At 33.4% G+C, this 16,482-nt stretch overlaps 1 protein-coding gene across 5 annotated transcripts in view; it reads right to left on the bottom strand.

Annotated features, from left to right (window-relative positions):
- NAALADL2 (N-acetylated alpha-linked acidic dipeptidase like 2) overlaps positions 1-16,482 on the bottom strand; it is a 1,349,309-nt gene that overhangs the window by 158,329 nt on the left and 1,174,498 nt on the right. For all 5 annotated transcript variants that reach the window (XM_017502844.2, XM_037729372.1, XM_017502843.2 and 2 more), the window contains one exon: positions 10,992-11,087. In XM_017502844.2, coding sequence (XP_017358333.1) covers positions 10,992-11,087 — 96 coding nt within the window. The remainder of the gene's footprint in view (positions 1-10,991; positions 11,088-16,482) is intronic.

Raw genomic sequence — 16,482 nt, 5'->3', positions numbered from 1 at the left:
TTAACAACCAACTCTTATGGGAAATCACATTTCTTTGAGAATGGCACCAAGCCATTTATGAGGGATCTGCCCCCATGATCCAAACACTCCCACCTCCAACATTGGGATCAATTTCAACGTGAGGTTTGTAGAAGTCAAACAAACCAAACGATAACAACTATTAAATCAAATATCAAGATCTTTGTTTTTGTCTACGTATGAGAAAGAAATGCTACGCTCTTCTAAATATGGCTGAAATAAAAATTTGAGACTTTTATTTGGTAGACCAATCACTGATAGTCATGCCATCAACCAACCATTGACAAACATATCTCAAACTAGAACATGAGAAACCAAATTGGGGCATGAGTAAATGCAGACAGCAAAGTTGAAGAATATTTAAAGAGTATAGGGTCGCAATACCTGTATGCCTATTTCATTAAATTGGCAATTATAGGTTATTGGTTAAAAGCTGGGTCAAGGATGAAATGGAGAAATAGTGATAAGTATCAATGAATTAATTACCAGTTGTTCAGTAAACAAAATATTTTCAACATGAAGTTCTTGGGTGATCAATTGAATTAAAGAATTATATATCTTGCTATACACAGAGGCATGCATTCAAATGTTTATGGCATTGACAAGAATATTAACCCTTAAAGGACAGGAAGAAACTGGTCTTAAAATATTGTGTAATTTTTACACTGCCTCATATTTTTAACGTAAATTATTCTCCAAAAATCAGTTGTGTATTAACTTGTACACATGTTTACAGAGCTCCTCACATTAGTGGGATTTCTTAACTCAGATATTCCTTGAAGTTTCTTTCTCTTATATTTTTATTTTTATTTTTTTTGGTGAGATGGAATCTCACTCTGCCACCCAGGCTGGAGTGCAGTGGTGCGATGTTGGCTCAGCGCAACCTCTGCCTCCCAGGTTCAAGCGATTCTCCTGCCTCAGCTTCCCATTTAGCTGGGATTATGCATACCCACCACCACACATGGCTAATTTTTGCAGTTTTTGTAGAGACAGGGTTTCAGCATATTTGCCAGGCTGGTCTCAAACCCCTGACCTTAGGTGATCTGCCCACCTTGGACTCCCAAAGTTCTGGGGTTACAGGCATGAGCCACTGCACCAGGCCGATTCCTTGAGGCTTCTAAGGCTATCCTATCTCTTTAAAGGTAAAAGGTACAACTGATGAGCATTTTAGATCCAGATTGGCAAATGTATTTTTCTCATCTGACAAATCCAATCAATTTGTAGTGGTAGTCTAGGATGATATATTGAAGATGAGTGAATGTTAGGGTGAATATGGTCATTATATGCAGAGTTCCACCAAGAGGGCAAACACACACACACACACACACACACACACACACACACACACACACAGAGTTTAGGATTTTCCGAGGATCAATACTAATATTGATTAGCATGATTAGCACTGAAAATCAGTGCCATTAATTAGTCCATATCATATGGGTGTGTATGTGCATGTGTGTGTGCATGTAGGAAAATGTTTTATTATAGCTGCCCCTGGGGGCAGTAAGTATTCTCTCGAGGACTCTTAAATATTAACATTAAACTCTGTCATAACAGCTTCCAAAAACTTTCCAGATTCTTCTGTATGTTGTGTTTTATTAGATTTTTTTAAAGTTATATTGCCTGGAGCTTTTAAATCTTTTTATTATACAGAAAGTTTGTTTGAACACATTTTTGGAGGGTCATTTGATCTGTCAATCTAGAGTTATTCTGTTATGCATTCACCATTCTGCCCTTTGTCTCTGTACTTCTACAGCACCTTGAGAATGGTATTATTCAAGAATGGTATGGACAGGTAGAGTCTCCTCTTCAAAGTGAGGAAAAAATGCAGAAATTAACATCGAAATTCACTTTGAACTTACTGATCCCTAAAATAATAAGCACTTATATTTAAGAGCATACAACATTCAACTATTACCAAAAATGTTACTTTATGAAATGAGACTACCACTTCCTGAATTAAACACAAAAACTTATTAAAATAATTTCATTGTGCCTTTAAAGGATTATCACACTAATTATAGGCGATGAAAAAAAACTTTCCACTCTGATTTATACAAGTAATATATTTAGATTCTGTACAAAAACATGTTAAAATCAGTCTTTATGTATTTATAAGATTTTAAAAAGTATGCTCAAATAGCAGCCTTCTTTTTATATCTTAATAACTGTTAATAACAATTTATATATGGTAGTTTTTGGTGAATTAGTGAAGTATTTATTTTGATGATTAACTTCTGTTTAAAAATTGAGTCAAATTTTGACAATTACACATTGTGTAATAATTGACTTTTGAGTAATAAAAACAAAGACAGAGAAACTGATAGTATAAGGCCTGTCTTTACAAATTATATTTGTTGAGTATCATGAAAAACAATAAACCAAACCTCTCTAGGCAAGAGTCGGCACAATCCCCAATTTTAGTAATTGAAGATACTAAGTTTACACGCTTATGAGAAAATACACACACCTATAGTATTTCCTCTTCAAAATGAAAGGGGTTGGTTTTAATATACTATTATCTCCCTTCAGTAGCTCCAACCAACAGTCTTTATTACAAAGTACAATCTTTGCACTGAAAAAACATATTTGGATTTTTCTTTCGTTTTAGCTTATGTCATGAAAACTAAAGAGTACAGATCTCTACGGAGATATTTTGCATCTAGTAACAATAATTTGATATAGCGGAAAAATGCATTTTTTACAAAAAGCTCTAAATCCATAGCTTCAGAATTACCTCAAATTTATAAATATACAGATTAAAGAGTATCCCTAAATTTGTTTTCTCAATTAGAATATAATATGTTCACATTTTATTCAAACAATTTATCAACATTAGAGATACCTGGAAGACAGATTTGTTCATTCAGGTGAAAAATTATAGCCAGGTTTTCTAAGCATTTAAAGAACTGAACCAGGAATTCTCTTAGCCTGATTAACATTTTTGAAACTAAAAAAAAAAGATACTTGGTCTCTTTCTTTTCCTTTTACTTTATAAAAAGCTACTGAGACATAGTTTTAAAAGCTATAGCTTAGAATGGCATGTCAAGAGAATTTATTCTACAGTTTGGTCTGCCTCTTTATTCTATAGTTATAAAATGAGTAGATCATTTTAAGTTTTCAGTCGTCATGCACCAAGAATCTTAAGTATATTATAACTGGTACAAACATGTTTTAAACATGACATTTTAAAATAATTCAGATTTATATTTCACAAGTCATGTATTTAAAATAGTACATTAGCAAATATGAATCTATTAATCAAAGTGACCAAGGTTAATAGATGTTAATATTGACAGCCAAATGCAATGAATATTAACAGAAATGGTTAACAATTAAAATTATTTAATTTTTTAAATCATTGATGACACCATCACTAACCTTTATTCACACCACTGCAAAACTGAGTCAAAATTTATAGCTATAATGTAAAGGAAAATATAACTCTATTGCTGGAATTTAAACTACATAAAAATTACTAACCTTGATTTCCAGACTTTACACAAATATTTCCCTATTGTGAAATTTAACATCACTGTGACACTTTGTTCACGTATAAAATGGGAATCAATACCATAGTATTCCTACTACTTTTACTTTGTCATATTGTAATACCAAAATACTTTTAATCAAAGATCCTGTGTGCATATTACAAAAAGAGAAAGAAATGTATATCCATTTAAAAGCAATATTTCTGAAAGCCCTATATCAATATTATATATCCTATACTATTGAAAAATAAAGATTTTTTTTCTGAACTTAAGAAAAGTAATGAAAGGACAAATAAACTGATATTTCTTGAGGAAGCCTACAAGCAAAATTAGGTCATTTTCTGGTTTCCATGGTACCACATAGATCAGGGCATTTTTGTTTCACTAGACGTACCATTCATATTCAGAGATTTTTACATATACTATAGAGCATTTTTGGTGCCAGATGAAAGTTACCATCTACCCCATAATATAATAGAACTTCTTCAGACACTCCATGTGCCCTATATTCACATTTTAAAATCTTTTTCTTCTAAATGTAGCTACAGTATTTTATTTGTTTAAATGCAAGTCATAAATTTTCATTGAGTGTTTATTAGGGACAGAATTTTAGCAAGAAAGTACTAATAAAATATATTAAATTCAAAAGCAAATATACAATAAATATAGGATATTACATCTGTTAAAAGTAGACTAAAGTAATGAGGAAGAAGCCATGTGGAGCTTTTTACTGAGAATAGCAAAGATCTGAAGACTGAGCATAAATGAAGTAGAAAACAAGAATTCAAAAAAACTGGTTCAAAAGTTATAATGAATGAGCAGCTGATTGGGTAAATATTCTTTTGAACATTTTCTCCTTCTTAATATATCTTTCTTGAGGAGTATATGAACCAGTCTATCTTGGGTCTTTTAGCCTGTCTCATTTTACTCTTCCTCCTCAGGACTAACCTTGTCAAGGTAACATCATCTGCAACATCAGTCATGATGGAAATTTTCTATAACCTGTGCTGCCAAATACAGTAGCCACTAGCATACATGATCACTAAGCAAGTGAATTAAGGGTAATATCACTGAGAAATTAAATTTTTACTCTTATTATATATGTGTGTGTATATATATGTATATATATATATATATTTTTTTTTTTTTTGAGATGGAGTCTTGCTCTGTCACCAGGCTGGAGTGTGGGGTGCAGTGGCACAATCTCCGCTCACTGCAACTCTGCCTCCTGGGTTCAAGCGATTCTTCCGCCTCAGCCTCCTGAGTAGCTGGGACTACAGGCTCGCGCCACCACACCCAGCTAATTTTTTTGTATTTTTAGTAGAGATGGAGTTTCACCATGTTGGTCAGGATAGTCTCAATCTCTTGACCTCGTGATCCACCCACCTCGGCCTCCCAACGTGGTGGGATTACAGACGTGAGCCACCACACCCGGCCTAATCTAAATATTTTTTATTTAAATCCACCTGTGACTACTGCTTACTATACATGACAATGCATTTCTAGACCCTACTTCTTTCTGAACTGCAACCTCACATTGAGCAGCCACCTGGATGTACCTGCCTAGGTGCTCTATAGCACTACAAAACTCCACATATCCAATGTCAAAGTTATCGCTGCTTTCTCCAGATCAGCCCCTAACTGAATGAATAATTATGCAATAATATCAACTTTACCTAAGATAAAACTATTAAAATTATTTTTGACTTTTCACTCTGTTTCATGTCTTCTATATCATACAATCTGTCCTTCAATTTTAAAACTGTTTCACAAATCTGTTTTCCAAAATACATATCATTATTTTTCACACACTCTCATCTACAACCTGATCTTTAAAGCACTGTCAAAAGAAACTAATTGATATTATCATCAAGTTAAAATTTCTTAAATTCTTCAAATGTCACCTCTCTGGTGAATTCTTCAGAACTCCTAGAAGCTGTATTAGTCCATTCCGGGACTGCTTTAAAGAACTAACTGAGACTGGGTAATTTATGAAGAAGAGTTTAAATTGACTCACAGCTCAACAGGCTGTACAGGAAGCATGGCTGGAAAGCCTCAGGAAACTTACAATCATGGCTGAAGGTGAAGGGGAAGCAAGTATATCTTACCATAGGGGAGCAGGAGAGAGAGAGAGAGAGAGACAGGGAAGTGCCACATACTTTTAAACCATCAGATATTGTGAGAGCTCATTCACTATCATGAGAACAATAAGGGGGAAGTATATCCCCATGATTCAGTCACCTCCCACCAGGCCCCTCCTGCAACATGTGGCAATTACAATTCGACTTGAGATTCGGGTGGGGACACAGAGCCAAACCATATCAGAGGCAAAAGCTCCATCTTCTTTCATCTCATATTTTGTCTACATTACTATCATCTCTTTTGGTATAATTTATTAAAATTATTTATTTACCTTGTTTATTCTGTTAGATCTCTCCTGTGTATTAATCATTTTGATATTTCCAAGTGTTTTGCTGCATGTTTGACTTATAGTAGACTATTAGAATGCAAAGATAGCTAATAACAATTTAGGAGCTAAATAGTGATATTTTAGAAATATAACTAGAAAATTCTTAGGTGAGGAAGGAGAAATAAGCCTATTAAAAACAATGCATGACAATTTTTATTTATTTATTAAATGATTAAGCACCTAAAATTTCCATTGGCACTTAATTCATGTTTTGGTTTAGTCAATAAAGGAATTAGTTTGGCTTCTATGATAATTTAAAAATAAACATGCTATTTTTAATGTAATTATAGGAGATAAGAAAATCTTCAACACTGATGCAGTGTGGCCTGCCCTTCAGCAATTTTATACTGTGCCACCTGACTGTCATGGAAGCCATGATGAATTATACCTATTGGCATCAATATTGAGTCTCATCCATTACTTTCTTAGGTTTCATGCTTTATATCAAAAAGACAAATGCCAAGACAAATTCAAACTTTGAAAAAAAAGAAACTACAGGAAAACAGTGGAAAACTACTTTCAAGGACTTGCAGTTCACATTCCATGTATGAGTATGGTTTATTTATTTATTGTTTAACGTACGTCATTTGGGAGATAAGTACTCTAAGTGCCCTAACCAAACCATTATGAGATCTGTTCATGTAACAACATTGCACTCCTACCCCATAAATGTATACAAATAATAAAATAAAATAAAATAAAATAAAATATTGTTTAAATTGAGCAAAACCCTATTTATAAATTATTATCTTCCTAATATGGAGAAATTAGAGTTTGATTTGGCATGAAATCAACTTGTAATCTATAGCAGAGTCTAGAAGGAAAAGACTTACTCATTGAAAGAGAATAATAGTTGTATTACATGTTTACATTTGTATTAGATATACATATTTATTGTATTTAATTAGGTAATATAAAATATGTGATTGTGCTATGGTGCCATATCAAATACAAACTTTTGTTGGGAGAAATAAAAAGTTTCTTCAGAATTTCAATAACTTCTAGTTTCTTAAAAATGCTTTAATATTGGCATAATACTACAAATAATTGTGCTTCATAATTTTACCAAGTGTTTTTCACATTTTTGTGAAACTTGATTTTGTCATAATTGATAATTTAGAATATATACCTAGATGGGTTTTTAATTTCAAAACTGAGTGCTATTTATACGTCACACTATTATGCAGAATAGAAGCATATTATACCTCTGATATGCTGTGATACATTGATGATAATACCACTTATCATTAGTGAAAAAAGTATTCTAAGGGCCTCAACTCCTCACAAATTAAAATTTATATCCTATATGTACACACTAAAAGTACTCTTACCATTGAAAATTAGTTTGGTTATGTGTTTATATCTATATTATCCATAGATATATATTTTATAGTAGCAATAAAATTCAGAAAATGCAGGTAAGGGCCTATATGAAAAATTTTAATACTAGCTTTTTTTTAATGAGTTAATAGTAATATTTAATTAAATACATACTTCATTTCTAGAGAAAATATATATATCATCTATTTCAACCTCACAGAATTCTACTGAGGAAGGGTATTATGACTGTACTTTTTTTGATGCAGAAAATATAACAAAGTTCTGCTAGATAGTATAACAATTCTGCAGTGAAGATAAAACTAAAATCCATGATTCATATTTTCTGCTCATGTACTCTATTCATCCCCACTATTTATTTCATTTTGATTTTGATAAAATTTGACATTAAAATGAAGTATCTATGAATTACTTCCTTTTATGGTTTCTCCACTCTGCTCTTGGAGAAGTAAGACTGAACTTGTGAAGCACAATTTCATCCCCGGGCCAATGCTTCCAACATGAGTGCAAGTAGACATGATGACTAAGGAAACAGAATCAGCATTGGGTAAGTTATACCTCACCATAAAAAAACAAAAACAAAAAAACACTTTGGGAGTCCGAGGCGGGTGGATCATGAGGTCAAGAGATGGAGACCATCCTGGTCAAGAAGATGAAATCCCGTCTATACTAAAAATACAAAAATTATCTGGGCGTGGTGGCGCGTGCCTGTAATCCCAGCTACTCAGGAGGCTGAGGCAGGAGAATTGCCTGAACCCAGGAGGCGGAGGCTGCGGTGAGCCGAGATCGCGCCATTGCACTCCAGCCTGGGTAACATGAGTGAAACTCCATCTCAAAAAACAAAACAAAATAAAACAAAAAGCTCACAGAACTCTTGCTTCTGAACTTCAGCAGGTTTTATCTTCTCTTGGACATATAATTCTTTCCAACATCCACTTAATGAGTTAATAACTATCTGTTCAACATCAAACATATTTGAAAACACATGTGAAATACGTACCAATATCTGTGAACAAATTTGTTATGTTTTCTCTAGCAGTCTCTAATTTTCTGTCTGTTTCACACTAATTAAAACACAAGAATTGTATATGTTTGAGATGTGTTCTGTGCCCCTGTACTCCCTTCCTGACCAATCCCTGCTTCCTAACATGTTCTCAGGAGTTGAAATCCCTCAGAGTGGCCAAGATCTCAGGCATCAGTATATGTTTTAACCTCTGAGTTGAAAAGCCTAGCATTTTCTCTGGCTAAGGATTTCACATGCTAGACACCATCATTTCATTTTATGTCTCATGTAAACATTGGCTCAAATTATCCCTTCCACAAAAATCCTTGATTTTACTGATTGCCATAAAAGCAGAACAAAATGGAGAAAAAATAACTATTTCATTGCCCTAAAATTCTGTAATGCTTTGCTTAAAAATGAATAAATAAACATAGACTCTGAAAATCTAGAATATGTGAACAAATATATAATATGAATTCATTCTATATGAATTCATTTAAATATATATATTCATATATATGTACAGGAATGTATACGAATTCATAAAAATATATGTCCATTCATGAAAGTTTATGTGTGTGTCTGTGTGTTTTATATATATATATATATATAAAATCTCTAAGTATTATAAATATATCATATGTTTATGAATGCATATGAATTCATTAAACTATATATTCATTAATGCATGTTTACATGTGTGTGTGTGTGTGTGTGTGTGTGTGTAAAATCTCCAAGTATTAAAAATACAGCTATGATTTTGAATACTAAGGAAGTGTTATGGGGCCACTTCTATTCTGTTACATTCAAAAAAAAAAAAAAAAGGATGATCAAGGGAGGGAGATAGTAAAAACTAAATAAAGGAGCTGGGATAGGCTTCGTGTTGGATGATTTCACCAAACATAATAAACGTATAGCTAAGATTTAGATACTTTGAGCTTAGAATAATTTTAAGTAAAATGTAATTCAATCTCCTCTTATTTTAAAGGTTTGGAAAAAAATGAATTCACACATCTCTTCAGTGTCGAAGACAGACACAGGCTCCCATCTTTCTATCCCGAGCTCATTCTATTGACATTCACTCAGTTCCCTTTACTATATTTCCTCTTTATAAAAGAAAAAAAACAGCTTGGTAAAATTTCACTAATATTTCAAAATGATGTAATATAGGTAACCTACTATCATATCTTAGCCCAGTCTATCATAAATGTGCTCACATACTTATATTAGCCTACAATTGGACAATATATAACACAAAGCCTATTTTATAGAAAAACGTTTATATTATTATTTGTATAAATTTATGGGGTAGGAGTGCAATGTTGTTAAATGAACAGATCTCATAGTGATTTGGTTAGAGCATTTAGAGACATTATCTCTACATGTTTATGTGTGTGTGTACATATACATACATATATATGTGTATATACATACATATCTGCATATGTATATATGGATTATTTTAATGGTACAATTAAAGCACAATGTTGTTACATAACTAGATCACATAGTTGTTTGGTTAGGGCATTTAGAGTTATTCTCTACATGTTTATGTGTGTGTATATATATATATGCACACATATATACACGTGTTTATACATATATATGTGTGTGTATATACATATATATGGATAATTTTGATGGTACTAAAATGCCAATATTCTTTACAAAGTCTGTCCCCAAAAGGCAGGTGAAAATAGGTTAAATACATATTTAGTAAATGTAAAAATCCATACAATGCCATGTGATGTTAGGAACGTTAAATTTATTTGTTCCATACTGTAAAACTTAATTTTCTACATACAATTAACTTACCACTATAAAAATACAGGCATTTCACAACATATGATGGGGTTAGGTCCATGATAAGTTGAATATACATTTTGAAAATGAATTTAATACAGCTAACATACTGTACATCATATCTCAGCCCAGCCTATTTTAAGTGTGTTCAGACACTTATATTAGCCTACAATTGGACAAAATCTAACACAAAGCCTATCTGATAAAAAAAAGTCTTGAACATCTCACATAATGTGTTGAATACTGCTCTGAAAGTGAAGAACAAAATGGTTGTATGGGTGCTTGATCTAGGATTCCTACTAAATGCATAGTGCTTTTGAACAACCACAAAGTCAAAAAATAGAAAGTTGAACCATTACAAGTTGGGGGACATCTGTATGTTAAAAATATATGTATGATTCTCATACTGTAAAAGCCTCTCTTATTATAAATGCAGTCTTTCTCATTTTAAAAGGCAGGCTTTTTTCCTGCAACTAAAAAGCACCAGGAACAAGTATTGTAACTATTTAAACAAACTACTGAAAACAGAAAAGTTCAAAGGTCCATTTTGTATTTTCTATAATCTAAAGTGAAGAGGTATATTTGAGGCTGTTATACAACTCTATTTTCAGATTAAGAAAAATAACTCATTGTTTTATTAAAAATTGATTTGCAATACAAATGATCAGTTATGTGTCTGCATGACCTTGAACAAATTGTTTATTTATTCCTTAGTAAAATAATAGAATATTCTAAAACCCTTTCTCATATATTCTAGAAATAAAAATATATGGATTTTTCTTGATTGGTTATGTTCCTTTGCTCCATCTACCAATAAAAAAGAACAAATATTCCCCACCTATTTATGAATGCACTTCTCCCCTACCTTAGTAATGGTTTCATGAAGGTTGAAAAACGGATCCATTTCTTCAACTGTTGTTGATTGTGTAGAAAAAAAGGCCTCAGAGAGAAAACTTGGACCCTGTGGCAAATCCAGAAAAAAACATTTAAAACTCTTAAACAATTTTTTTCTCAACTGTTTATTGGATTTTCTTTAAAGATTAAAAAGGATTCTAAATTGCCTTAAGGTTTCTGTTGATTGCTGGATTTCATTCTCCTGATCTAATTACAAATCACATAATATTTATAAATTAAAATGAGTAGAATTCTATAACTCTTAACATTACATGTATTTACCAAAAAAAGTTTTCTTACAAAAAAATTGACATGTATTTTTTTTTTCAAATGCAGACTTATCTGTAGACATCTTGACCATAAAAACCCATTTCTGAAATCCCTTCTCTACTTTATATACTGTATGTTTTACAAGCTGGAGGAATGGAATGTTTTGATAAACATGATTACTGAGAAATGCCAAGACAGAGAGAGCATGATATTTTAGATACTGTCAAACTAACTTCTAAACAATAGCAATATATATTTTTGTTAGAACTGCCACATGGCTTCCTATGTTGCCAATAAAGTTGATACATTGTATCAACTTTAGTGTTCACATGGTTCAAATGTATCAGAGACACTTTAATTCATATTGTACTTTCAAATGAAGCCAAGTTTCAGAATGAAAGAAGATATGGGATGCAAATAATGTTACTATCCAAAATGATATTGTTGGAGTTACCAATTTCATATCATCATGATATGAAATGATTATGGCTTACAATATAAATATAGCTCTCTTTTTTTTTGAAAACCTAAAGAAAACAGGTTATATATGTAGAGCTTGGGATACAATATATGTGTACAAATGGATAGATAGATGACAGAGACAGATGATAGATGATAGATAGAATAAATAGATGATAGATAAATGGGTATGTAGATAAATAGATAGACAATTTTCTGAAGAGTTACACAAGTAAGACACATTTAACCCAATGTATGCCAACAATGATTGCAGTCAGCCAACAAGTTTATACTGAATTTTTTAGAGCCATTTATTATAGCAATCCAACAGCATTACAGAGTACTTAGGGATATGTCAATAATGAAAGAGAAAGATAAAATGATGTAGTTTACAGGCCTTGAAGTTATACAGATAAAGTTGGAAACCAATGTCATTCCATTCCCTATATATGAAATCATTCTGTGACAAGGTGACTATGAATCAACCAAGTGGCGTACGTATTAAGACTTTTTTGTCACAACATGTTTTGTGTTTCTTTCCTCGTTTTGCCCACCAATCTAAAACTAATTCGTTAGAAACTCTGCCTAGTTCCAACCAGTATTTCACTTTGTATGACTCACTGAAAAAATTCATAAAAATTGGACTTAAAAATCTCATAAATGTCCTTTCTTAATTTCCCCATTTTGAGGACCTGATGAGACTCAGTGTCACAAGTTGAATTGTCTCCTTCAAAAAATTTGTTAGGTTATTGTCAAAAATACATATCATAATTAAGTACTGGGGCTTAGGACTTCAAAAATATGTTTAAAATTCTAACCCCCAGTACTTCAGTATGTGACCTTATTCAGAAATAGGTCATTGCAGATATAACTAGTTAAGTTACAATAAGATCACACTGGAGTAGCATGGGTCTCTAAACTAATATGACTGGTGTCCTTTCAAAAAGGGGTGAGAGACATGCACACAGGGAGAACACCCATGGGAACCTAAAGTCAGAAATCCAGGTCTTGTGTCTGCAAGCCAAGAAACACCAAAGACTGAGAGCAAAACACCAGAATCTAGGCAAGAGAGGTAGGATAGATTCTCTCTGACAGCCCTTAGAAGGAACCCACTCTGACAAAACTTGGAAAAGTGAGACAATGAACAAATAAAGCAACCTCCTTGTTGTTTAAGTGACTCAGTTTGTGGTGCTTTGTTACAGAATATCTAACAAACTAATGCACTCTGTCAAGGTGGTATTCTCTCTTAACACAAAGGCCTACCAAACTTAATTTTGGTAATCAATAAGGATTTATAGGGAGGTGTTTTAAGCAGTCAACATAGACATAGGTTAAAATTTTAGTTTTACTATTAAACAATCTGAAGTATTTTTCTCTCTAAAGGAATAGTTACCTTATCTAAGAAATTTGGATAATAACATTTTCTTCAGTGTGGTGATGTAAACGGTCCAATGCCTGTCACATAGGAGACATTATATTAATGAAATTTTAGTGTTGCTAAAAAATAAATATCATAGGCGGGCAAATCACGAAGTCAGGAGATCAAGACCATCCTGGACAACATGGTGAAACCCTGTCTCTATTAATATACAAAAACACCAAAAAAAAAAAAATTAATCAGGTGTGGTGGCATACGCCTGTAGTCCCAGCTACTCAGGAGGGCTGAGGCAGGAGAATCACTTGAACATGGGAGATAGAGGTTGCAGTGAGCCAAGACCGTGCCACTGCACTCCAATCTGGGTGACAGAAATAGACTCTGTCTCAAAAATAAATAAATAAATAAATAAATAAATAAATATCATAGATAAATAAATATCATAATGATGGTGCGGCAGAGTAGGAATGATGGTAACCGATATGGTTTGGCTGTGTCCCCACCCAAGTCTCATCTTGAATTTTAGCTCCCATAATCTCCACATATTGTGGGCCCAACCAGGTGGAGATAATTGAATCATGGGGGCAGTTTCCCCCATCCTGTTCTCATGATAGTGAGTTAGCTCTCATGAGATCTGATGGTTTTATAAGGGGCTTGCTCCTGCACTGGGCACTCAAAGTTTGTCTCCTTGCTGCCATGTGAAGAAGGACATGATCACTTTCCCTTCTGCCATGTTTATAAGTTTGCTGGAGCTTCCCAAGCCATGCAGAACTGTGAGTCAATTAAACGTTTTTCATGTATAAATTACCCAGTCTGGTTCATGTCTTCACAGCACCGTGAGAACAGACTAATGCAGTACTATAAGCAACAAAGGCTTGTCAAGGATATCATACAGAAGCTGTCTGATTATGGTAGAATACTGAACGAAAGGAAATCATGGTCCTATGAGAAACAGTAAGCAGTTTGCATTTAGTTATGTTTATTTTTTCAAATAGAGATAACTTTGAATCTACTTTAATGAAGTTTGCCATGAACAATTTGCTGCATTCATTTTCATATAATAATTAATATTTGAAATTTTCACAGGCTCTGTAGGTGGATTTACCTGCTTTTTTAGTTTGACCTATCAACTTCAGATTCATAGCACCCAAACCATTATCTCTTATCCTGATCCCTGTTTAGAGTTTATAATTTCTGCTGATCTAGGAGACCCTTGAGACACATCAACTTGTTATATTCCATTCTTGTTTGATAGAATAAATAGATTAAAAAAATTTTAATCTGCATATTTGAACACTTCTCTAAATATTTCATTAAGTTAAATGTTTATATATATATATATAAAATTGTACTTTAGGTTCTGAGGTACATGTGCAGATCATGCAGGATTGTTGCATAGGTACACACATGGCAATGTGATTTGCTGTGTACATCCCCCCCTCACCTACATCTGGCATTTCTCCCCATGTTATCCCTCCCCAACCTCCCTACCCCCCCACTGTCCCTCTCTTGGCACCCCCCTACAGATCCCAGTGTGTGATGCTCCCCTCCCTGTGTCCATGTGTTCTCATTGTTCAACACCCACCTGTGAGTGAGAACATGCAGTGTTTGATTTTCTGTTCATGTGTCAGTTTGCCGAGAATGATGGTTTCCAGATTCATCCATGTCCCTGCAAAGGACACGAACTCATCGTTTTTTATGGCTGCATAGTATGCCATGGTGTATATGTGCCACATTTTTTTTCCAGTTCTGTGAAGAAAGTCATTGGTAGCTTGATGGGGATAGCATTGAATCTATAAATTACTTTGGGCAGTATGGCCATTTTCAGGATATTGATTCTTCCTAACCATGAGCATGGAATGTTTCTCCATTTGTTTGTGTCCTCTTATTTCCTTGAGCAGTGATTTGTTGTTCTCCTTGAAAAGGTCCTTTACATCCTTTGTTAGTTGTATTCCTAGGTATTTTATTCTTTTTGTAGCAATTGTGAATGGGAGCTTGCTCATGATTTGGCTGTTAGTCTGTCATTGGTGTATAGAAATGCTTGTGATTTCTGCACGTTGATTTTGTAACCTGAGACTTTGCTGAAGTTGCTTATCTGTTTCAGGAGATTTTGGGCTGAGATGATAGCGTCTTCTAAATATACAATCATGTCATCTACAAATAGAAACAATTTGACTTCCTCTTTTCCTAATTGAATACCTTTTATTATTATTTTTTTCTTGCCTAATTGCTCTGGCTAGAACTTCCAATACTATATTGAATACGAGTGGTGAGAGAGGGCATCCTTGTCTAGTGCCAGATTTCAAAGGGAATGCTTCCAGTTTTTGCCCATTCAGTATGATATTGGCTGTAGGTTTGTGGTAAATAGCTTTTATTATTTTGAGATATGTTCCTTCGATACCTAGTTTATTGAGAGTGTTTAGCATAAAGGGCTGATGAATTTTGTTGAAGGCCTTCTCTGCATCTACTGAGGTACTCGTGTGGTTTTTGTCTTTGGTTCTGTTTATGCGGTGAATTATATTTATAGACTTGCATATGTCGAACCAGCATTGAATCCCCGGAATGAAGCCTTAAAATTTAATTAATTTAGAAATTATAGAAATATTAGCGTCTAGAAGGTGATGACTATATTGGTCTAAAGTTCAAGACCAAATTCTGAACTAGAGATATAACAATAATTTGAGAAACATTTACATGGCAGTTAAAATGTAATGTGAAACACACGTAGCCTTAGAAGTATACTGGGTGTGGAACAGGTCTCGGAGTGGTAACATCTGTGAGTGGTGCCAATACTTAAAAGGTGGGAAGATAAAGGCACAACTCATACAGACGTTATAGACGGAATTGTCAGAAAAGCGTGTGGAGAAGAATCTAAGTGTTATTTCATGGGAGTCAAAATGTAGAGAATGGTAATAAGTAATCAATACAGAAAAGAAAGCAAGAAAATACAATAAGATAAAGGGGAAAGTTATCCATTAGAGGCTGCATTTCAGAGCTACCTGGTTTCTTTTGACAGAGAATTATCTGCGGAGTTGTGAGAACAGGGTATGGAATAAAATCAGGTGAAGGGTAAATATGAAGAGAAGAGAGACGCCAACTATGAAACACGTTATTCTTTCTAGAAATTAAGATTATCTTGAGAAGTTAAAAAATAAATTATTAGCTAAAGAAACTTAAAGAATCAACAAAAGTGTATTCACTGTATTTAAGATGACATTGACATGGAGATATTTTTAATGCTGGAGAAACCACCCAGAAGAGAAGAGATTTTTAAAATGCAAAAAACAATATGTAGGATAAATGAATGGGTCACAGTCTTCAGGAAAAGGAATTCAAAGTTCTTAAACTTACCCAGAAA

Source organism: Cebus imitator, unplaced genomic scaffold (assembly GCF_001604975.1).
Source record: "Cebus imitator isolate Cc_AM_T3 unplaced genomic scaffold, Cebus_imitator-1.0 Scaffold300, whole genome shotgun sequence".
NCBI lineage: Eukaryota > Metazoa > Chordata > Mammalia > Primates > Cebidae > Cebus > Cebus imitator.
The sequence above is the reverse complement of the archived record's forward strand: the minus strand, read 5'-3'. Positions and strand labels throughout refer to the sequence as shown.